The sequence below is a fragment of the Esox lucius genome, chromosome 24, assembly GCF_011004845.1.
Source record: "Esox lucius isolate fEsoLuc1 chromosome 24, fEsoLuc1.pri, whole genome shotgun sequence".
Taxonomy (NCBI): Eukaryota; Metazoa; Chordata; class Actinopteri; order Esociformes; family Esocidae; genus Esox; species Esox lucius.
The window spans coordinates 18,860,371-18,884,048 of record NC_047592.1 but is presented as its reverse complement, the minus strand read 5'-3'; the positions used below and the strand labels follow the sequence as shown (position 1 = coordinate 18,884,048).

The 23,678-nt window shown below is 40.6% G+C and overlaps 1 protein-coding gene across 1 annotated transcript in view; it reads left to right on the top strand.

Annotated features, from left to right (window-relative positions):
* Positions 1–23,678, top strand: part of LOC114830270 (basement membrane-specific heparan sulfate proteoglycan core protein-like) — a 68,169-nt gene that overhangs the window by 32,083 nt on the left and 12,408 nt on the right. Inside the window, exons 3-12 of the mRNA XM_034290830.1 lie at positions 18,916–19,176; positions 19,292–19,564; positions 19,928–20,188; positions 20,304–20,576; positions 20,940–21,200; positions 21,316–21,588; positions 21,952–22,212; positions 22,328–22,600; positions 22,964–23,224; positions 23,340–23,612. Coding sequence (XP_034146721.1) covers positions 18,916–19,176; positions 19,292–19,564; positions 19,928–20,188; positions 20,304–20,576; positions 20,940–21,200; positions 21,316–21,588; positions 21,952–22,212; positions 22,328–22,600; positions 22,964–23,224; positions 23,340–23,612 — 2,670 coding nt within the window. The remainder of the gene's footprint in view (positions 1–18,915; positions 19,177–19,291; positions 19,565–19,927; positions 20,189–20,303; positions 20,577–20,939; positions 21,201–21,315; positions 21,589–21,951; positions 22,213–22,327; positions 22,601–22,963; positions 23,225–23,339; positions 23,613–23,678) is intronic.

Genomic DNA, 23,678 nt, shown 5'->3' with positions numbered 1-23,678 from the left:
AACAGACTCTTTGCTTTCATCACACCATGACCCCGCTGCGTCACATACAACATCCTTATTAAATTTGTCCATGTACTCATCCCTGTTCTCACTCAGTCTCTGTGTGATGTTCGGCTCCAACTTGAGCTTGTGCAGAAAGTTCTCAGCGGCCTCGTGAACATCAGTCATCGGTGTGTGAAAACCAGATGCGTTCAAAGCCTTGACCAACACATGTTTCAGTCGCGGCAGTCGCGGTGTTAAAACTGTTGCCACAATGTCATCATAATGGGCCTCAAAAAAATACTCAGGCGGTTCAAGACATGAATGTCTTGTCTGGCTCGGGTGGTCCACTTCACATCCGATGCATGCTTTGTGTAGAATAGCCCCAACAACGTTTTCCAGAATCATACCCATTGTTGCTTTGATGATCTTTAAAATTTTTGGTGCAAGTTGTTTGTCCATTTTGTGATAACTCTTGTTAGTATTTGAAAGGTATGACAGGTTAAGAGGACCTAGTTGATCACCAACCCTGTCAATCCAATGGTAGTTTCTTGTTGGGTATGCCAGTGGAATCGAGCTGTCTGGGTCAGGGGTTCCGTAGAAGGCTTCAGCGTTGTCATCCCAGGCGTCACACAGCCAGTCCTCAGCCTTGGGTTCTTCAATCACCGCTTGGTTGTAATCTTGAGACATGTTTCGTAAATTCTTCCGACTGCTTGAATGTCACCGGCGGTCTGTCGGTTTTTATGCTGTGCTGATGAAGGTGTTGGCTTAAGGCGGGGCTTCGGGGGGTCTTAGGTCGGTCGATCAGTCCGCAGTCACAAACTAACGCGCCGATATTTAAATAACTCCAATCTGACAGAGTCATGCTCTTTCAGCCCCTCGACAACTTTAAACAGTACATCTACTGTATTATGTGGGCCTTGTTTTGGCCCCAAATAAAACACTTTTCGAAAGGTGGCCCATAAACTGGCATTAAAAACCATTTGATCAGTCACACCAGCCTTAAACACTTGGCCTTCGGGTAATTCATAAAATGCAACCTCTGGTTGCTCTGGGTTGAAGATGTATCCCCCGATCCGACCATCGTCCAATTTCCACTCCTGTGCCACCATATCCGGGTGTAACTGATGGATTCGGGTTAAACTCTGCATCGGTTTCTTCGGGGCTGGCATGTTGATTGCATCTCTGCGGTCCATTTGCAATTTCTTACCAAATCGCTGAGCTGCGTTTAAGCTGTTAGCTTTCACCGGTGTTTCACCCAAAACATTGATAGCTACACAATCCTCCATGTTTTGTAATGTGTAGGTAAGTTCGCTCAGGCAAGACTGAATGACCATCACCGATGTCAGCGTGGTTTAAATACACATACCACGCCAGTCAACCCATAAAACATGAAAGGTTAACAACCACCGTTTGTATGCCAGCTGTTGCAACACTTGTCAGAAGATAAAACACCAGGGTTTTATATTTGTCGAACACCATTTGCTGTACACCAAACACCTTACCGCTGACACAACACTTATTTACTGCCTGGGAATTTAACATTCCGGAACCCTAAGCCCCATTTGTAAATCATCAATCATAGCCCACCTGTTATAACACTAGTCTGGTTTGCTCATCAGACGTTGTAAAACATCAAACACTGACACATCAATGTAATCATAAATCACCGGACATGCATACGTCACTCCTGAAGTCCCACCCTAACATACGTCATACCGGAAGTCCCACCCTAACATACGTCATACCGGAAGTCCCACCCTAACATACGTCATACCGGAAGTCCCACCCTAACATACGTCATACAGGAAGTCCCACCCTAACATACGTCATACCGGAAGTCCCACCCTAACATACGTCATACAGGAAGTCCCACCCTACAAACCGGATGTCCCGCCCACCTGTCACATCAATATGGAAGTCCCGCCCCCCAGGGCCATAAATCACCATTCTGACACAATATACCCTACACTAACTACTGTCAGTCTCCTGATGCTGGGTATACAGGTCAGTAGTATGGTCAGTCTCCTGATGCTGGGTATATAGGTCAGTAGTATGGTCAGTCTCCTGATGCTGGGTATACAGGTCAGTAGTATGGTCAGTCTCCTGATGCTGGTATACAGGTCAGTCTGTAAACTATGTGAATGTTCCCTTTCAAGAGCAACACCTACAGTTGCTCTTAATATTTATTTAATGACAGATTTAAAGATGGTAATGTGGGACCAATACAATTAAAAAGTTTAGAAAAAATACAATTGGATGTCATGGGGCTCAAATCAGCACATACGTGATATTCTATAATACACAATTATTTGGGAATCTTTCTGGCTGATCAGCACCACCTTCACAACCAGTGGCTAGAAATTACAGACTGCATCTTTGAGTCTTCCTGTTTTATGCATCAGATTCTGCTGGTGTTTCTGCTGATGGGTCAAGTGATGTGACATATGCCCAGATTCAACTGAAGAAGATGGACAAGAAACAAAAAGGTGACACAACCGTGCCATACATTAATAACATTATTTATCACTGAATTAAATCTGAATAACAAAAACAAATGACTTGCACCACTTCAGAAAAGCCAGCTGATCCAAATGAAAATACAGTCTACTCTGTGTTGAAGACAGTGAAATCTGCAGGTAAGACATATTCTACAAGTTGACTGTCATTCACATTTTAATTTGTGTTTCTGTAGTTTTGGACAAAGAACAGGCAATAGGCTAATTCACTTGATTATTTACCTGGACATTTTCATTGTCAGCATCGTCTGGGCCAGTTGATGTAACCTATTCTGAGATTGACCTAAAAAAGATGGTCAAAACCCAGAAGAAGAAAAGTAAGACTGGACATCCTTCTCTTCATTTTTCCCCATTCAAAACCTCATCCCTCTTTATCCCATATTGAATAGTTGGATAATATCCTGTATAAAACAAATATTGTTTAATTCCCATCTACTACAGAATCAACACCCCACCAGAGTCAGAATCAGTCTATTCTCCAGTAAAGACACAGTAAGACTAGATCACATCTATTAAAGGGTATGGAACTAATGGTCTGATATTAGAGTATATCTAAGTATGTTCTAACAAACTCTATGCGCTGACATGTTGCAGGTCCTTGAGAGAGATGAACACAATCAGTTGAGGAACAGGAACAACCAGGGAACATGGATGTGGTTTTTGTACCCACACTCTCCCTGTAACCACAGAAATGTGACACACACATCACACACCCAGTCACATATGGACCACACACACAATAATGCCTTATACATGAAGGATTTCTATCATACTATGCTATCAACTGAGTTTAAGTTGTAATAATTAATAAATGAATGTGGGCTGTGTCCAGAGTCAGTAAAACCTAATCAAGGTCAGAAGCATGACCAGATGGACAAGGACAGGGACAACCTGGGAGGGGTCAGCAGAGTGGCAGCTGGAATCGTCAGGTATCTTCTTGATCTGCAACACAAGGACAGGGACAACGAGTCTTTTTAGCCTGGTACTTTTTACCCAGGTGTGGGCCAAGACCTCATGTCCTCGTAAGTTTAAATGGCGCAGGAGAGAAATTTGGAAAGCACAAGGATTTACAGTGGAGAAGGAGAACTGACCCTACTCCCTCGGAACATTAATATAGCAGCATAAAAAAATAATATTTATATGAATTTTATTCACGTGTTTGGGGCCGCAAGAATTTTTAGATTTCGGAATGGGGTCGTCGGCCAAAAAAGTTTGGCATAGCCTGACCTTAATTAAAGTGACAATCTGTGAAGTGTGATGGCAATTACACTGAATAGAAAATTAATTATCTTTGTACAATGTACTGTTTTAGTAAGCTTTCAAGGAGAAAGTAATCATAGTAAAAAGGTAAACCATGAGACATCTCTGAAGAAGTTGGAAATATATTCAATACTTATAACAGAATGGGTGGGGGTAAGAGTTTGTCCTCTTGTGAAAACAACATATGTTCCTTATTCCTTCCTACTCCCTGTTGTGTGTTTTCCTCTATCCTGTCCTAAAACACATTGATCTGTCCTGACCCCCACTCTTACAATTGGTTTACATCAACACCTCTGGCATTCCTCTTCTTGTCTAAACACACTAAGTACTTCAATGCAACAGAAATGCAATCCAACAGTAATGTTTTGGTACCCTTCCTCACATCTGTGTCTGGACACAACCCGGTATCAAACTCATCTGGCAATTCCTTCAACTTCATGACTTGGTATTCACTCTGACATGTGAGGTCAAATGGGGAACATTATGTAGACAGTTGTGTGCCTTTCCAAATCATGTCCTATGTCAAAGTTGTTTAACCAGGTGTTGTCTGTCAAATGTCAGTCATGTCATTTTTGATGGGAAAGACTTCTGTTATTTTTGTATTATGTTATTATTGTATTACTTGGCGAGTTGAAGGTCTGTTTGTCTTATTCCCAAGGACCCACAGTCAGGTCAGCCAGTCACCATTAATAGGCTTTTAAGAAATAGCTTGTTTTGTTGTGCTTTGTCATGTTCACTATGTAACTAAGAGTCAAACACATTTATGGCTTTGATAATATTTTATTCCGTAAGGCCCTAAGGTTAGGGGGGGTCTCACGACAGTGATAAATACATAGAAATGTTTAAATTATCTGACTCCAAATTGTTTGTAAACACACTGAAACCTCAATGACCATTATATGCTGGAAGTTCTTAGAAAAAGTAGCTAATCTTTCGTCATGAGCCAAACATTTAAAATATTGAATGTTTCATGGCCTACGTTCTCCTCAATGCTCCTCATCAGTCCAAAAAACAAGGGATCATTTAGCAACATTGAACTCAGAGACGATCAGTCTGGTCACTTTGATTTACGTGTGTGTATGTGCCTCTATCAGTTATCATAAGCGCCCATTAGGTGTAGGTGGTTTAACACGAATTATACAGTAAAATGCTGTGTGTTCCTGGGTCTAACAGAAAGTTAATTATGCCCAACGACCCAGGGATGATTACATTGTCATGTGTTCCTGGGTCTAACACTTTATTATGCCCAACAACTCAGGAATAACTCAAAAGTCATATGTTCCTGGGTCTATCCAAACTGCTCCAAGAATTCCAGGACTCAGGGACTTCAAGTCTGGTCTCTTAGACTTACTAATGTGTGTGTAATTACCAGTAGCCCTACGAGCTTCAGTATGGAGATGAACGAGGAATGCCGTAGTAATCTGTATTCCAAATAACACAATTTATTCCAATCAAGTAATACAGTTACAATACAAAACATAGTTACATACAGACACGATTCAATGTCCGCCCAACTAGCCTAACAGTGTACTAATTATACCACAGGTATTAAGACACTATAGCACAAAGGTATGCAAGGAGCTTCTGTCGAAGATAGACTCCTGAATATGACTACAACACAACGTGTCGGGAGGTCTCTTTAACAATGACAAACTCCTAAATATAAGTACAACACGATGTGTGGGGAGGTCTCTTTAACAATGACAAACTCCAATAACTTTTTGGAGACATGGCTATTTGTCCCAAAATCAAACATGTCTAACAGTTCCCAAAAAGTCATTATCATTACTTTACCTTGTAACACAATGAACACAAAGGACAGGAACTGTCCCAATTAATTAATGTAAAATTATCCAATAGCAGGGGATTGCTGTCAGTTGTTGTTTGACATGCAACAAGGCAAACATTTCTAAAATGTTCTTGTGCAGTTTGACCCAACACCCATACAGTACAATAAAGCATATCAGTCTATTCTGCCCTTTATGGGGAACAGGGAAAATCTAAACACTACAGATAAATGTCCACAATATCATGCATTTAGATACACACCAGTTTGCTCAGAGTTTCACACCTCTTCAGGTGAGCTTAGGAGGGTGAGGCTGATGGCCCACACATGGTGTTCCAGATCTTTATAGAAGCATATGTTACCCAGGACACTGAATAACTTCACCAAGGGTGTGTTGGAGACTTGGTGGGTCCAGATCTTTAGAGAAGTAAATGTTATGTAGGACCCCTGATTAACATCACCAAGGGTCTGTTGGAGACTCTGTTGGGCCAGATCTTTAGAGAAGTAAATGTTATGCAGGACCCCTGATTAACATCACCAAGGGTCTGTTGGAGACTTGGTGGGGCCAGATCTTTAGAGAAGTAAATGTTATGCAGGACCCCTGATTAACATCACCAAGGGTCTGTTGGAGACTTGGTGGGGCCAGATCTTTAGAGAAGTAAATGTTATGCAGGACCCCTGATTAACATCACCAAGTGTCTGTTGGAGACTTGGTGTGGCCAGACGCACCTCTTCATCGAATACCCTTCCACTCTTCCTCAACAGACATGTTTCATTACACTCCTCTAGTACACGTAGGGAACTCTAAACCAAGTGCTACATTGGAAGTTGGTACAATTATAATTATAATCTAGTAAAATAGTCTCATGGTGTTCTTACAAAATATTAAAATATTGTGTTTTCTCTCATGGTGGAATGAAGAATCCACATGGTGATAATGTTTAATGTTAGGGAGAAACGCTGTGTAGCATAAGGACTGAATTTGAATCCAATATAGTCATAGCCTATGAAGAGGGTAATACAGCCAAAATGTAATAATGTAGTTTCTCGTTTGTATTTATATTTACAATGATAATTGGGATAATACTTGTGTTTTACAACAGATGCCTGATACTCGTTAAAGGAGTTTAAATTCTAAAATGGTCAATTTACTAATGAACAAATAGGGTATAGATGTAACAGTGTTTAAGGCTACATTGAGTGTCCTTTGGATTACTTATTGTACCTTGATTTTAGTGACGTCATACATCTGATTTCTGTCTACACCACCATTCTCATAAGTACTCATGTGGTACTCTGACCTGTAGTATGTGGAGTCCTTCCAGTCAACTGGCCTGTGGTACTCTGACCTGTAGTATGTGGAGTCTTTCCAGTCAACTGGCCCGTGGTACTCTGACCTGTAGTATGTGGAGTCTTTCCAGTCAACTGGCCCGTGGTACTCCGACCTGTAGTATGTGGAGTCTTTCCAGTCAACTGGCCCGTGGTACTCTGACCTGTAGTATGTGGAGTCTTTCCAGTCAACTGGCCCGTGGTACTCTGACCTGTAGTATGTGGAGTCCTTCCAGTCAACTGGCCTGTGGTACTCTGACCTGTAGTATGTGGAGTCTTTCCAGTCAACTGGCCCGTGGTACTCTGACCTGTAGTATGTGGAGTCTTTCCAGTCAACTGGCCCGTGGTACTCTGACCTGTAATATGTGGAGTCTTTCCAGTCAACTGGCCCGTGGTACTCTGACCTGTAGTATGTGGAGTCTTTCCAGTCAACTGGCCCGTGGTACTCCGACCTGTAGTATGTGGAGTCTTTCCAGTCAACTGGCCCGTGGTACTCTGACCTGTAGTATGTGGAGTCTTTCCAGTCAACTGGCCCGTGGTACTCTGACCTGTAATATGTGGAGTCTTTCCAGTCAACTGGCCCGTGGTACTCTGACCTGTAGTATGTGGAGTCTTTCCAGTCAACTGGCCCGTGGTACTCTGACCTGTAGTATGTGGAGTCCTTCCAGTCAACTGGCCCGTGGTACTCTGACCTGTAGTATGTGGAGTCTTAGTATTGTTTCTTGTTATATGCTGGTGGCTATGCTATTTCATTTTGGTAAATAATGTTCATAGTAAGTTTAGTCGGATGTTTATTAATGTGCATTATTATTTGCTTATATTTCAGAACTACATCTAACTTCATGTTTGAGTTGTAAATAAATCTGAAAGTCAGACATCTCCGGTTCAAGTTCTTACCGGACACACTACAGCCGGCCAGTGTTTTAGTAGCCAGTTTTCAATAGTAAATAAAAACTCTGGTCACTATAACCGTGAGGTTAAATGTTCCTACCGTTGCATCCCTATACATGACTATAGTTATGTTATTAGGCTGTATCTTCATAGAGTTTAATCTGCTTTATTGCTATAAATTCTGTTGATTTTGTTCTGTGATAATTTCCATTTTGTCTTTTGTTTTATAGATATTTATAGATCTCCTTTGCTGCCACAGTTAACATCACAAGAAATGGAGTTGGAGAATCAAGAAGAACACTTCAAGAAGCAAGATTTAACTCAATAAATAGTAACTAATGGACGGATAAACAGTCTTTAAGAATCATTTACAGCAAATAACTTATCTGAAGAACACTTGCTAGCTACAGAATTAGGCTACTTTAACAAACACTATCTAAGTCTTCAACATCATGTCAGAAAGCTAGTAAGGAATGTGCCACCACTGCTCAAGAAGAAGTGTAAAGGACTGTAAAACAACCATTGTTCATTGATTACAGTCAATGGATTCATACATGGATTATGTCTGGTTTCTTTATTAAGTATTCAACAGATGGCGGTAAAGGGCAAGTTTTAATGACCAATGATGATAATGAATAATAATCAGGTCAGTGGTCGTCTCCGGTGTGACAGGTCTCTGTCAGGGATGGGGAGGCCTGCCAGGGTCAACACCCCTACTCTGTTGTCATGGACACTGATTTTAACATCCCTCACAAATGTAAGCCCTCCATTGGACTACACTGCTATGGGGCACTGATACTTTTTACATCAAAACAAGAGGGAAGAGTGCCCCCTGGTGGTTCCCCAAAACCACTTTCAGCAGCATCTGGTCTCCTGTCCAGGAGCCAACAGTGACTGACCCTGGTTAGTTTCAGAGGGTGCTATGAAACAGGAATACCGATTTCCCCCAACATTATTCTAGTTGATTCAGAGTTTTGACATGTCTTCTTTGCATCTTTAAGTGTTGTAAAGTTGTAAAGTTATGCTATGTGTCGAACTGTCAAGATTGCAAAAGCGTTTGGTACTCAAATGTAAAAATCCATGTTGGGGGAAACTGGGTAACATTTTATTTGTGAGTTAATTTATACTCCCCTTTGAGTATCTCTCTACAGAGGCTCTGAACTGTGAAGTTAAAGAGTAATCTACAGGCTGGAGGTTCTCCTGGTACAAGACTGTTCCCTACAGAGCTGGGTTATGTAATATATGTGAGAAGAGAGGGGTTGTCTCAGGATGGGCAGTGGAACCATTGAGGTTAGCTGGTTATGCTCACTATTAGTAACCAACTTAGTGAATGTTTTAGGGGATTAGTGTAGTAGGAGTGAGATTGATATTGATGGGATGTTATATCCATCTTTTACAACTTTCATATAACAATAAATGATCAGACAGTAGACAGAGCTCAGGTAACGTAAATTTATTTTGGTTCATTTGGTTAAATTATTTGGTTCATTTGTTCACATTATTCTTTTCCCTTTACTCATGGTACTGTGTCTGATAAAACAACAACAAGTTCAGTAAGACAATCAATACAATTGGGTTAAAATTAAGAGACCACTGCAATTTTAATGCTTCTGTTCCTCAATTAAAACTTTACTTTTAAATTTTTTTGGAAAGGAAAGAAAAATCTATAGATTTTTTCCAGAACTGTATTTGTCTAAATGCATGGTCTCTGGTCTTCATTACTTAAAATAAGACGGAGAGAACCTGGGTAAATACAGTATGTAGTGTTTAAATTATCATTGAATTTTTTTAAGTAAAAAAGACCTGTCAACTAGAAACTTGCCCTGTGTGAGAAAAAAATATATTTATAATTTGTGGTTTGTGCTCACTATTTACAATGTGTGAAAAGGGAGGCTCTCTGAACCTGTCTATTTCCTTTGTGGGCAGTGGAATAAGTGAGGTCAACTAGCTAGTCTCACCACCAACAGCCAACTAAAGAAGGGAGGCTAATTTAAACCTCATGTACATCTGTATGTAGGGAACAATACCAGAAACTGATCTCATCTCATCACGTCTCTAGTCTTTATTCTTCTAATAACAAAGAAGCAACCAGGGTCAAACGTTTTAACCAACCATAAGATCTTAGTCTGAAAATATACATTGCATCAACTGCAACAGAATGGTCGTGTCACACATTGGTTAGGAAGGCAGGACACAACCACAGAGGTTTAATGATGTTTCACAGAAGGAAAATACAAAAGGCACAAATGGCAGAAACAGAATTCAGAACCAACTCACTAACGACAACGACCAACACGAAAAAAACTTAATTAGGGACACAATGAGGAAGTAAATAAGGTACAGGTGGGAACAATAAGGACAGGCTGCATGTAGAAACACACACAAAACCCCAAAATAACGGAGGTACATTCAAAAACTAAAACCCAAATGGAACAGGTTGCTCATAGTCTTTTAGATGTCTTGATTTCATGTCTGTTTTGGCAGTGAGAGGGTGAAGTGGCGTGATTTAACAAGACCCTTATCATATAGGAAGTAGAGTGGTTAGTAATGAAAGGGCATTAAAACAAATAAAGGTTATTTTAGTTGTTTTTAATGCCCTACATGATCAGCAGCCTTCTATATTTCAGACCTCCTTAGCAGCACTCTTCCTCAAGGACCCTTAGGTCGTCCAACAAACTGCTTTTGTGTTCCACGTCACATCTGAAGTTTAAAGGAGATCGGGCCTTTTCTGTTGCTGCTCCAAAGTTGTGGATCAGCCTACCTTTATATATTAAGGCCTCTACTAGTAGTAAAGTTTTTATATCTCATCTTAAGACCTATCTTTTTTCTTTAGGAAATGGGTAGTAAGTTCTGTTTCTGTTTGTCATGTCCTATAAATAGGTTTAGTTGGCTATATGTTTTGACTGTACAGCACTTTGGTCGACATAAGTGCTTTATAAATACATTTGACTTTGACTATTGTTCAGAGGGAGTTACTCATCACCAAGACAGAATGGTTCATTCCTGGTTCTGTGTTCTACTCTGTGAATTCTATTTGTATGTTTGTTATGAGTACCAAGTGTACTAAGGTTAATTACTACTCTATTACTACAAAACAGTGTATATACCTCTATTACTACTGTACTGTAATTACATTCTTTGTCTTTGTTGTAGTACTGAATACCCTCATCTACTGTGGTCACTCTCAAGGTATATAGATATAAGATATTCATTAATTTGATCAGACCTCAATCTCTTTGTTCTTCGTCCTCGGTGTCGGTCACTGCCTTTCCTTGTTCATGTTCATTTTTATTAAATAGGGGATTTAGTTGTTTTTGTTTCAGAGAAGTTTCTGTAATATGTGTTTTATTTTGTCTTATACTGAAGGTAATTGTGCTATGATGGTTTGGTTTGTGTAGGTAAACTAAAGCCTGTAGTGACACTGAAGCCCAACAATCCAATATTTAGAGGAGAGACTGTCACTAACAGATGTGTCATAGAAGGAGGAGATACTGACTGGGAGTATGACTTTATTAAGAATGATCAGTCAGTTGATTCTGACACAAATACTGAGTACAGAATCTGTCCTGTCTACACATCTCATACTGGGTCATATACCTGTATGGGTGTAAAGGGAAACAAGGAATCCATAACCAGTGATGCTGTACAACTGACCATGTCATGTAAGGATATCTAATAAATGTAACATCTTAATGGCAAAGTATTCCATTTGCAATGGTGTCTTAATTTTAACCTTTCTGTTCCTCACTCAAAACCCTCCTTTTCGGCTTTTTTGGAAAGGAAAGTAAAAGGGGCAGTGGTCTATTACTTTTTTCTGGAGCTGTATGTTCATGCAAAGAGCAAACAACAAGCTGCACAGAACTCACTACTGTGATGGTCCAGGTTACTATGTGACTCATGTTTGCATCTCAATGTAAAAAAATAGTCTTTATGATTTTCACAAAGAGGGCAGCTGATGCTACTGAGCCAGATGTTTATGTGTCAGGGGAGAAGCTCCTGGTGGTTCCCAGTTTTAGGTACCTTGGCATCATACTTGATTCCAACCATTCTTTTAAAAGCAGGTGAAAAAGGTAACTCATCTTCATCCGCTTATCTGCTCGGGTTGCGGGAGCAGCAGCTCCAGCAGGGGACCCCAAACTTCCCTTTCCCGAGCCACATTTGCCAGCTCTGACTGGTGGATCCCGAGGCTTTCCGAGGCCTGTGTCGAAATATAATCTCTCCACCTAGTCCTGGGCCTACCCCGAGGTCTCCTCCCAGCTGGACGTGCCTGGAACACCTCCCTAGGGAGACGTCCTGGGGGCATCCTTACCAGATAACTGAACCACCTCAACTGGCTCCTTTCGATGCAAAGGAGCAGCGGCTCTAATCCGAGTTCCTCGCGGATGGCTGAGATTCTCTAAGGGAGAAGCCAGACTTCTGAGAAAACCCATTTCAGCCGCTTGTACTCGCGATCTTGTTCTTTCGGTCATGACCCAGCCTTCATGACCATAGGTGAGGGTAGGAACGAAAAGTGACCGGTATATCGAGAGCTTGGCCTTCCGGCTCAGCTCTCTTTTCATCACAATGCAATACCTCCCCCGCTGCTCCAATTCTCCGGCCAATCTCCCGCTCCATTGTCCCCTCACTCGCGAACAAGACCCTGAGATACTTGAACTCCTTTACTTGGGGTAACGCCTCATTCCCTACCCGGAGAAGGCACTCAATCGGTTTCCTGCTGAGAACCATGGCCTCAGATTTAGAGGTGCTAATCCTCATCCCAACCGCTTCGCACTCGGCTGCGAACCGGTCCAGTGAGTGCTGAAGGTCACAGACCGATGATGCCATCAGAACCACATCATCCGCAAAAAGCAGCGGTGAGATCCCCAGGACACCGAACTGCAACCCCTCCTCACCCCGACTACGCCTCGATATCCTGTCCATAAAAGTTACAAACAGGATTGGTGACAAAGCGCAGCCCTGGCGGAGGCCAACCCCCACCTGGAACGAGTTAGACTTACTACCGAAAACCCGAACACAGCTCTCACTTTGGACGTACAGGGATTGGATAGCCCTCAGAAGGGACCTCCTCACCCCATACTCCCGCTGCACCCAGGGGCGTAGTTTATGGGGGGGATGGGGGGGAGGTAACCCCCTCAATATTCAAATCCATCAGTTACAACCCCCCCAATATTTCGACATGAGAATTACAGTAGATCAAATGAAAAGTATGAAGAATTCATATATTTTGTAACAATAATTGTTCCTACTCAAATAGGAGTTTGTCAATCAAATAGGAAAAAAAATAATAATAATACTCCCCTCCATTGAACCGATTGGTAACGCCCAAGGCGCACTTTTTCCAAAACAACGCGAGTGGAGAGCACACGAGTCACGACGACGGGTAACGTTCAAAAATGAAGAGAAGCGCTGCACAGCGGACTTTATTTAACTGCTGGTCAGAGAGGGATGTAAAAAAACAACAACCATGTACTGAGAATGAGGTATGAGAATATTGTGTAATAGCTAAGTACACACCAGTGAAACCAGATATATTTTAGCTAGCTAATCTCCATTTCAATGTATTTAACTTATAGCTCACTTATCAGTATAACAAGTTACCAAATCAGCCGTCTGTTTTGCTAGTTCATTTTTCAATAGTGTCTGTAATTATCAATGACAAAAGTATTCACATCGGTGTTTGTTTTCTTCCTAAATTAATCTGACTTTTTAACGAATTGGATGAATGAACGATTTACTGGCGGTTTCTGTACTTAAGGCGAGACACGGCAGGCAAAAACATCGTTTTTTTCACTGGTCAATGTTGAGATTTGGGGCTCTATGGGGGCTATTTGTCTTCAATAACATGACTTCTGTCAGACTTGTGGTGTAAAAAAAGTCAAAAATACACATTAGGTCTTTATTTTACTACATTTCTAGTCTATTTGAGTCTCTTGATTTCGCCTAAATTCATCAAATGTTGTCGTTCTAAATCAACTTGCTGCTCCGCGCGATCGCTGTTTGTACCCTGTCATATCATATATCACTGGAAAGGTCTCTCTCTCATGGTGAGTGCTGTTGGGTCTAAATATGCTAATTTTCTTTTTATCAGCAAGCAATCGTCAAATTAAAATTGGGCATTTTACTCTAAAAGCGGATCTCATTGGCTGATGTCAATTTCTGACAACGTGATTCGTTCAGACGCATCACGTGACATGCTCGGAGTGTGTTTTTGCCTTTTCTTTTCGCTATTCTGTTCAGTTAAAGGCTATAAATGCTGTGTTATAAGTGTTGAAGTTTTTTTTAGATGGTTTGTATTGTTGATTGCTAATGATTTTATAAGATATTATGTTTGTAAATAGTTTTTTCCACAAAAAAGTATGCATTTTTACAATACAAATCTTTAAAGGCTGTTTTCTCAAAATGGGTTTTTCTCATACTCTGAGCCAGAAATCTCCACTTCAGCAGCACTTACATTCACCAAATTTTCCATGTGTATTCCTATCCTTATACTCAAGGTTTTTACAGAGGGGTTTGTTTATATATCATTCACATTCTGATTTATACAACATTTTGTACCTAAAAGAGGGGCGAAAATTGATTTTTTTCTGGCTGTTGGCAGTTTTTTCTAATTAATGGAGTGATAAAAAGAGATATCCAAAAAAAAAAAAACAGGCAGCACACAACTTTAAACCCCCCCAATGTTCAAACCAAATCTACGCCCTTGGCTGCACCTCCCATAGTATCTCCCAGGGGACCCGGTCATACGCCTTCTCCAGATCCACAAAACACATGTAGACTGGATGGGCATATTCCCAGGCCCCCTCCAGGATCCTTGCAAGAGTGAAAAGGTAACTCCAAATTACCAAATTCAACCTAGATCATTTCCGCTTTGTAGACTATAGAGGTAGCAAAACTGTATATTCAATCTATGATACTCCTTCACTTAACATACTGCTTGACTAGTTGGGCCAAAGCTTGCAGTACAACATTAAAATAAATAGTCCCTCCAGTTTCTCTGGTCTCCATCTCTCTGTCCAGACTGCTGTGTGGTCTACTGGTGGTGTCTCCATTTCTACTGGTGTCCATCATACTGATGGTAGAAAACTTCAGAGCTGGAGTTGAGAACTTTCTTACAGTGAATCTTATAGCCACTGATCCAGATGTATTTTCTCCTTTATTTCATGCTCATATCACTGTTAATGGTTGAATTAAATGGTTCATTTAAAATGTTACTAGACATTTGGCCAGGGTCAACTATTTCTGTTTTATTGGTACAGTTTCTCCTGAAGACATGTTACGATCTGATGATGTCCTTGGTCAGACTGAATCATCTTTGTGATCATTACAATTTGAACTATTTTGTTGTTAATCAAACAATATTTAGTATCTTATTTTAATATGTAAGGATTTTACATTATGTTTTCCCTTTCTGGATATTGTCTCTTTCTAACTGAATGGTTTCAGATCTTCATCCAAAATATAAAGTAGGATAAAAAGAACTGACATCATCTGGCACTGTGTGAAAAAATAATTCATTTAAAATGTGTGGTTTGTGCTCACTATTTACAGTGTGTGAAAAGGGAGGCTCTCTGAACCTGTTTATTTCCTTTCCGGGCAGTGAGGTTAACAGGCTTGGTTCACCACCAGTAGCCAACTTAGTAAAAGACTGAGGGGAGGCTAATTCAAACCTAATGAAAATCTGTATGTAGGGGCACAATTCCAAAAAATATGATCTCTTCTCATCTCTCTCTTCTTTATTCTACTTATAATGAGCAAGGAACCAGGATCAGACCATTTAGCCAAACAAAAGATATAAACATTGGATCAACTGCAACAGAATGGTTGCTCATAGTCTTTTACATGTCTTGATTTCATGTCAGTTGTGTCTGTGTGATCGTGAAGAGGCGTGATCTAACAAGACTCTCATCATATAGGAAGTAAGTAGGTAAAACTGTTGTTCAGAGAGAGTTACTCGTCACCAAGACAGAATGGTTCATTCCTGGTTCTGTGTTCTACTCTGTGAGTACTGACTTAATATAACTACTCTATCACTACAATACAGTTTACATTACTGTGTTACTACTGTTTTGTAATGACTTTATATGTCTTTTTTGTAGTACTGAATACCCTCATCTACTGTGGTCACTCTCAAGGTAATGGAAGATATTCATGCACTTGATCAATTTCACTGTGCTTCATCCTTTTTTCCTTTTTTTTTGTTTTAGTTATGTATGTGATTAAGAGAAGTCAGTAACACTTTATTTTGAGAGTCCCAAAGGAGTGCTTTTAGATGCTCTACATATTATTTACTGACTATCTGTAACATTTTAACTATCTACTTACCATAACCCTTACCTATATTCTAACCCAAAACCTTATTCTAAACCTAACCTTAACAAGCAGTTGTTCATCAACCGTTAAAAGTGGGTAGTATTACTGGATAGTATTACTGTGACGTTCTGTTTTGGTTTGGCTTTGGTTTTGAATATAGCCCTGTAATGTTTGGTTTGTGTCTTACCCACAACCTGTGTCTGTCCTTGTTGTTTGTACCTGTGTCTTGTTGGTCCTCATTAGCTCCCTATTTAGTTTGTCCTCTTCTGTTAGCCCTTTGTCAGTCATTGTGTTTTTGTGCTTGGTTTATGTCCGTCCCTGCTGCAAGTCTGTGGTTTTGCCTGCCTGTTTTCTTGTTTTGAGTCTGTGGTTTTTCTTCGGTTTTCCCGCTTCTGTTCCCCCAATTAAATCCTTTATTTGTCCTTTAATTCTGCGCTTGGGTCCCGCTTCTCCGAAAGCGTGACAATTACTTTCTTTAGAGCATCTACAGATTGAAATTGGGACTCTCAAAATAATGTGTCACAGAGAGGTCAATATAGTTACTGTTTTATTATATTCCTGATACTGAAGGTAATTGTGCTATGATGTTGTTTGTGAATAAAGCCTGTAGTGACACTGAAGCAGTCCAATATTCACTAGAGAGACTGTCACTATCAGATATGTGGTAGAAGGAGGAGACTCTGACTGGGAGTATGACTTTATTAAGAATGGTCAGTCAGTTTACTCTGACACAAAGCCTGAGTACAGAATCAGTCCTGTCTACACATCTGACAGTGGTGAATACAGTTGTAGGAGAAGACACAGAAGTGTCCATTATGATTCTGAGTGGAGTGATGCAGTCAAACTGAAAGTGTTTTGTAAGATCACCTCTACTTTTAAAAACACTTCTCTTCTCACGTGCCTATGACTGAGCACTTAAACCTAACCACACTGTTTAGCCTTATAGCTTCCTATGTTTTTATCCCATTTTTAATCTCTATACGTTTTCTTATTGTATTTTTTATTATTATGATGTATTCATTTGTGCCGATGTTTTCATTTGAGTATTTGTTCTTATGTTATTGTACTTTCATATATTTTTCTTTGTAAAGCTCATTAGATTGCTACGATGTATAATTTGTGCTATATTAATAAACTTGCTTGTTTGCTTGCTTTTTAATCTCAGCTGTATAATACCTTTTAGTTGGAGGTGTCTTTAAGGAAGCTGTTCAGACGTTTCTACCAAAACATTTGTTGTAACATTGTCATTGTAATTAATATGTGGAGCCCCATTGAAAACAGAATGATGTCTATTATCACTGGATGTTGGTCTCTGAAGGGTTGAGAAAGAAATATACAGGAACTGATGTAGTGACATTCATGTATTATTGTTTCCACAGATCTGCCCAGGGCCTCAGTGAAGATAGTCTCTCCCCAGGAGCCACTGTACTCAGGAGACAGAGTCACTCTACAGTGTTACATACCAGAATACACAGACTGGACTTATGTGTGGTACAAAGATAATGGACTCCTTCCCAGTGAGACCAGTAAAACCACCACCATCATGCTACCTAACAATGCTGGTCAGTACCAGTGTCAGGGGAAGAGGACAGGTCGGCCCCAGTCATCATATATTAGTCCTAATCACCCCATCAGATTTACTGGTAAGATCCCTTAGAAACCAACTTATATTCAATATCCACATAATCCTATGACTCTCAATGTGTCTATTTATTCTGTCAGTATTTTTGTTTTGCATCAGTTACATTATTATACAAAGGTAAGATCATACTTAGGAAAGATTGTTGATGTGACTGTATTTCCTTTCATTTATGTCAATGTTTCTACAGCTCTACCAACAGCCTCAGTGAGTGTCTCTCCTCATGGTCTCCTCTACTCTGGAGAGACTGTTACTCTGCAGTGTGACATATCAGTCTACACAGACTGGACATACTGGTGGTACAGAAAGGATCAACTACAGAGTCCTGGTTCACCTTCTAAAACCATCAGCACTCTGTCTGACCAGGTGAGTCAGTACCAGTGTCAGGGGAGAAGAACAGATCGTCCCCAGTCGTCACAACGCAGTGTTTTCCTCAAAATCAGTGTCACTGGTGAGTTCACTGTAAAAATTCTATCACTAACTTGTTTGTTGGTAGCATAGATGTGTTAGAAGTATTGTGTGTTAGTATAGAGGATTTTCAACTCATACCACTTAAATCCAAACAGCTAATCAGCCAAAGGCCACCCTGAGTTCAGACCAAAAGGACATCTTGACAGGAGACAGTGTGACACTGACCTGTACTGTAGAGTCTTCTGGATGGAGGTTTTACTGGTACAGACACAGACAAGACTCTGAACCAGTAGCTACAACCTCTGGATCCTCCTACACACTCAGCCAGGTCAGTGTCTCTGATGGAGGACAGTACAGGTGTAGAGCTGGGAGAGGAGACCCTGTCTACTACACCCAGTACAGTGAACCAGTCCACATACAGGTTACTGGTGAGTATAAAAGACATGTTTTAATTATCTTACATGGATGTAAATGAATCTAGGATATGGTAAATTCTCTTGAATATCATGTGTATTACAACAAATGAAGCTGTTGTAAATCATTAATCAAGAATAGAACCCCATCAGTGGTACAGGTAAACTAAATTATATTAAAAATAAATGCAATTATATCACAATATCCTTGTCTCTTTTTATGGAACGCTATTATTTGAGGAAATCATGTAATCATTATCGGTGTGCCACTATTTATGTTGTAAGTGTCATTAATACAGTACTACAGTATACAGAGGAAAGATCATGCATCTGAAATATTGGCTTGCTGACTCTTTGTCTTCATTTGTGTTTCAACAGCTCCACCAACAGCCTCAGTGAGTGTCTCTCCTCATGGTCTCCTCTACTCTGGAGAGTCTGTTACTCTGCAGTGTGACATATCAAACTACACAGGCTGGACATACTGGTGGTACAGAAAGGATCAACTACAGAGTCCTGGTTCACCTTCTAAAACCATCAGCACTCTGTCTGACCAGGTGAGTCAGTACCAGTGTCAGGGGAGAAGAACAGATCGTCCCCAGTCGTCACAACGCAGTGTTTTCCTCAAAATCAGTGTCACTGGTGAGTTCACTGTAAAAACTCTATCACTAACTTGTTTGTTGGTAGCATAGATGTGTTAGAAGTACTGTGTGTTAGTATAGAGGATTTTCAACTCATACCACTTAAATCCAAACAGCTAATCAGCCAAAGGCCACCCTGAGTTCAGACCAAAAGGACATCTTGACAGGAGACAGTGTGACACTGACCTGTACTGTAGAGTCTTCTGGATGGAGGTTTTACTGGTACAGACACAGACAAGACTCTGAACCAGTGGCTTCAACCTCTGGATCCTCCTACACACTCAGCCAGGTCAGTGTCTCTGATGGAGGACAGTACAGGTGTAGAGCTGGGAGAGGAGACCCTGTCTACTACACCCAGTACAGTGAACCAGTCCACATACAGGTTACTGGTGAGTATAAAAGACATGTTTTAATTATCTTACATGGATGTAAATGAATCTAGGATATGGTAAATTCTCTTGAATATCATGTGTATTACAACAAATGAAGCTGTTGTAAATCATTAATCAAGAATAGAACCCCATCAGTGGTACAGGTAAACTAAATTATATTAAAAATAAATGCAATTATATCACAATATCCTTGTCTCTTTTTATGGAACGCTATTATTTGAGGAAATCATGTAATCATTATCGGTGTGCCACTATTTATGTTGTAAGTGTCATTAATACAGTACTACAGTATACAGAGGAAAGATCATGCATCTGAAATATTGGCTTGCTGACTCTTTGTCTTCATTTGTGTTTCAACAGCTCCACCAACAGCCTCAGTGAGTGTCTCTCCTCATGGTCTCCTCTACTCTGGAGAGTCTGTTACTCTGCAGTGTGACATATCAGACTACACAGACTGGACATACAGGTGGTACAGAAATAAACAACTACAGAGTCCTGGTTCACCTTCTAAAACCATCAGCACTCTGTCTGACCAGGTGAGTCAGTACCAGTGTCAGGGGAGAAGAACAGATCGTCCCCAGTCGTCACAACGCAGTGTTTTCCTCAAAATCAGTGTCACTGGTGAGTTCACTGTAAAAACTCTATCACTAACTTGTTTGTTGGTAGCATAGATGTGTTAGAAGTACTGTGTGTTAGTATAGAGGATTTTCAACTCATACCACTTAAATCCAAACAGCTAATCAGCCAAAGGCCACCCTGAGTTCAGACCAAAAGGACATCTTGACAGGAGACAGTGTGACACTGACCTGTACTGTAGAGTCTTCTGGATGGAGGTTTTACTGGTACAGACACAGACAAGACTCTGAACCAGTGGCTTCAACCTCTGGATCCTCCTACACACTCAGCCAGGTCAATGTCTCTGATGGAGGACAGTACAGGTGTAGAGCTGGGAGAGGAGACCCTGTCTACTACACCCAGTACAGTGAACCAGTCCACATACAGGTTACTGGTGAGTATAAAAGACATGTTTTAATTATCTTACATGGATGTAAATGAATCTAGGATATGGTAAATTCTCTTGAATATCATGTGTATTACAACAAATGAAGCTGTTGTAAATCATTAATCAAGAATAGAACCCCATCAGTGGTACAGGTAAACTAAATTATATTAAAAATAAATGCAATTATATCACAATATCCTTGTCTCTTTTTATGGAACGCTATTATTTGAGGAAATCATGTAATCATTATCGGTGTGCCACTATTTATGTTGTAAGTGTCATTAATACAGTACTACAGTATACAGAGGAAAGATCATGCATCTGAAATATTGGCTTGCTGACTCTTTGTCTTCATTTGTGTTTCAACAGCTCCACCAACAGCCTCAGTGAGTGTCTCTCCTCATGGTCTCCTCTACTCTGGAGAGTCTGTTACTCTGCAGTGTGACATATCAAACTACACAGGCTGGACATACTGGTGGTACAGAAAGGATCAACTACAGAGTCCTGGTTCACCTTCTAAAACCATCAGCACTCTGTCTGACCAGGTGAGTCAGTACCAGTGTCAGGGGAGAAGAACAGATCGTCCCCAGTCGTCACAACGCAGTGTTTTCCTCAAAATCAGTGTCACTGGTGAGTTCACTGTAAAAACTCTATCACTAACTTGTTTGTTGGTAGCATAGATGTGTTAGAAGTACTGTGTGTTAGTATAGAGGATTTTCAACTCATACCACTTAAATCCAAACAGCTAATCAGCCAAAGGCCACCCTGAGTTCAGACCAAAAGGACATCTTGACAGGAGACAGTGTGACACTGACCTGTACTGTAGAGTCTTCTGGATGGAGGTTTTACTGGTACAGACACAGACAAGACTCTGAACCAGTGGCTTCAACCTCTGGATCCTCCTACACACTCAGCCAGGTCAGTGTCTCTGATGGAGGACAGTACAGGTGTAGAGCTGGGAGAGGAGACCCTGTCTACTACACCCAGTACAGTGAACCAGTCCACATACAGGTTACTGGTGAGTATAAAAGACATGTTTTAATTATCTTACATGGATGTAAATGAATCTAGGATATGGTAAATTCTCTTGAATATCATGTGTATTACAACAAATGAAGCTGTTGTAAATCATTAATCAAGAATAGAACCCCATCAGTGGTACAGGTAAACTAAATTATATTAAAAATAAATGCAATTATATCACAATATCCTTGTCTCTTTTTATGGAACGCTATTATTTGAGGAAATCATGTAATCATTATCGGTGTGCCACTATTTATGTTGTAAGTGTCATTAATACAGTACTACAGTATACAGAGGAAAGATCATGCATCTGAAATATTGGCTTGCTGACTCTTTGTCTTCATTTGTGTTTCAACAGCTCCACCAACAGCCTCAGTGAGTGTCTCTCCTCATGGTCTCCTCTACTCTGGAGAGTCTGTTACTCTGCAGTGTGACATATCAGACTACACAGACTGGACATACAGGTGGTACAGAAATAAACAACTACAGAGTCCTGGTTCACCTTCTAAAACCATCAGCACTCTGTCTGACCAGGTGAGTCAGTACCAGTGTCAGGGGAGAAGAACAGATCGTCCCCAGTCGTCACAACGCAGTGTTTTCCTCAAAATCAGTGTCACTGGTGAGTTCACTGTAAAAACTCTATCACTAACTTGTTTGTTGGTAGCATAGATGTGTTAGAAGTACTGTGTGTTAGTATAGAGGATTTTCAACTCATACCACTTAAATCCAAACAGCTAATCAGCCAAAGGCCACCCTGAGTTCAGACCAAAAGGACATCTTGACAGGAGACAGTGTGACACTGACCTGTACTGTAGAGTCTTCTGGATGGAGGTTTTACTGGTACAGACACAGACAAGACTCTGAACCAGTGGCTACAACCTCTGGATCCTCCTACACACTCAGCCAGGTCAATGTCTCTGATGGAGGACAGTACAGGTGTAGAGCTGGGAGAGGAGACCCTGTCTACTACACCCAGTACAGTGAACCAGTCCACATACAGGTTACTGGTGAGTATAAAAGACATGTTTTAATTATCTTACATGGATGTAAATGAATCTAGGATATGGTAAATTCTCTTGAATATCATGTGTATTACAACAAATGAAGCTGTTGTAAATCATTAATCAAGAATAGAACCCCATCAGTGGTACAGGTAAACTAAATTATATTAAAAATAAATGCAATTATATCACAATATCCTTGTCTCTTTTTATGGAACGCTATTATTTGAGGAAATCATGTAATCATTATCAGTGTGCCACTATTTATGTTGTAAGTGTCATTAATACAGTACTACAGTATACAGAGGAAAGATCATGCATCTGAAATATTGGCTTGCTGACTCTTTGTCTTCATTTGTGTTTCAACAGCTCCACCAACAGCCTCAGTGAGTGTCTCTCCTCATGGTCTCCTCTACTCTGGAGAGTCTGTTACTCTGCAGTGTGACATATCAGACTACACAGACTGGACATACAGGTGGTACAGAAATAAACAACTACAGAGTCCTGGTTCACCTTCTAAAACCATCAGCACTCTGTCTGACCAGGTGAGTCAGTACCAGTGTCAGGGGAGAAGAACAGATCGTCCCCAGTCGTCACAACGCAGTGTTTTCCTCAAAATCAGTGTCACTGGTGAGTTCACTGTAAAAACTCTATCACTAACTTGTTTGTTGGTAGCATAGATGTGTTAGAAGTACTGTGTGTTAGAATAGACGATTTTCAACTCATACCACTTAAATCCAAACAGCTAATCAGCCAAAGGCCACCCTGAGTTCAGACCAAAAGCACATCTTGACAGGAGACAATGTGACACTGACCTGTACTGTAGAGTCTTCTGGATGGAGGTTTTACTGGTACAGACACAAACAAGACTCTGAACCAGTAGCTACAACCTCTGGATCCTCCTACACACTCAGCCAGGTCAATGTCTCTGATGGAAGACAGTACAGGTGTAGAGCTGGGAGAGGAGACCCTGTCTACTACACCCAGTACAGTGAACCAGTCCACATACAGGTTACTGGTGAGTCCAAGCATGTTGTATTGTTATTGGTTGCTGTCTAACGTGAACAGAACATAATCAAGGTCA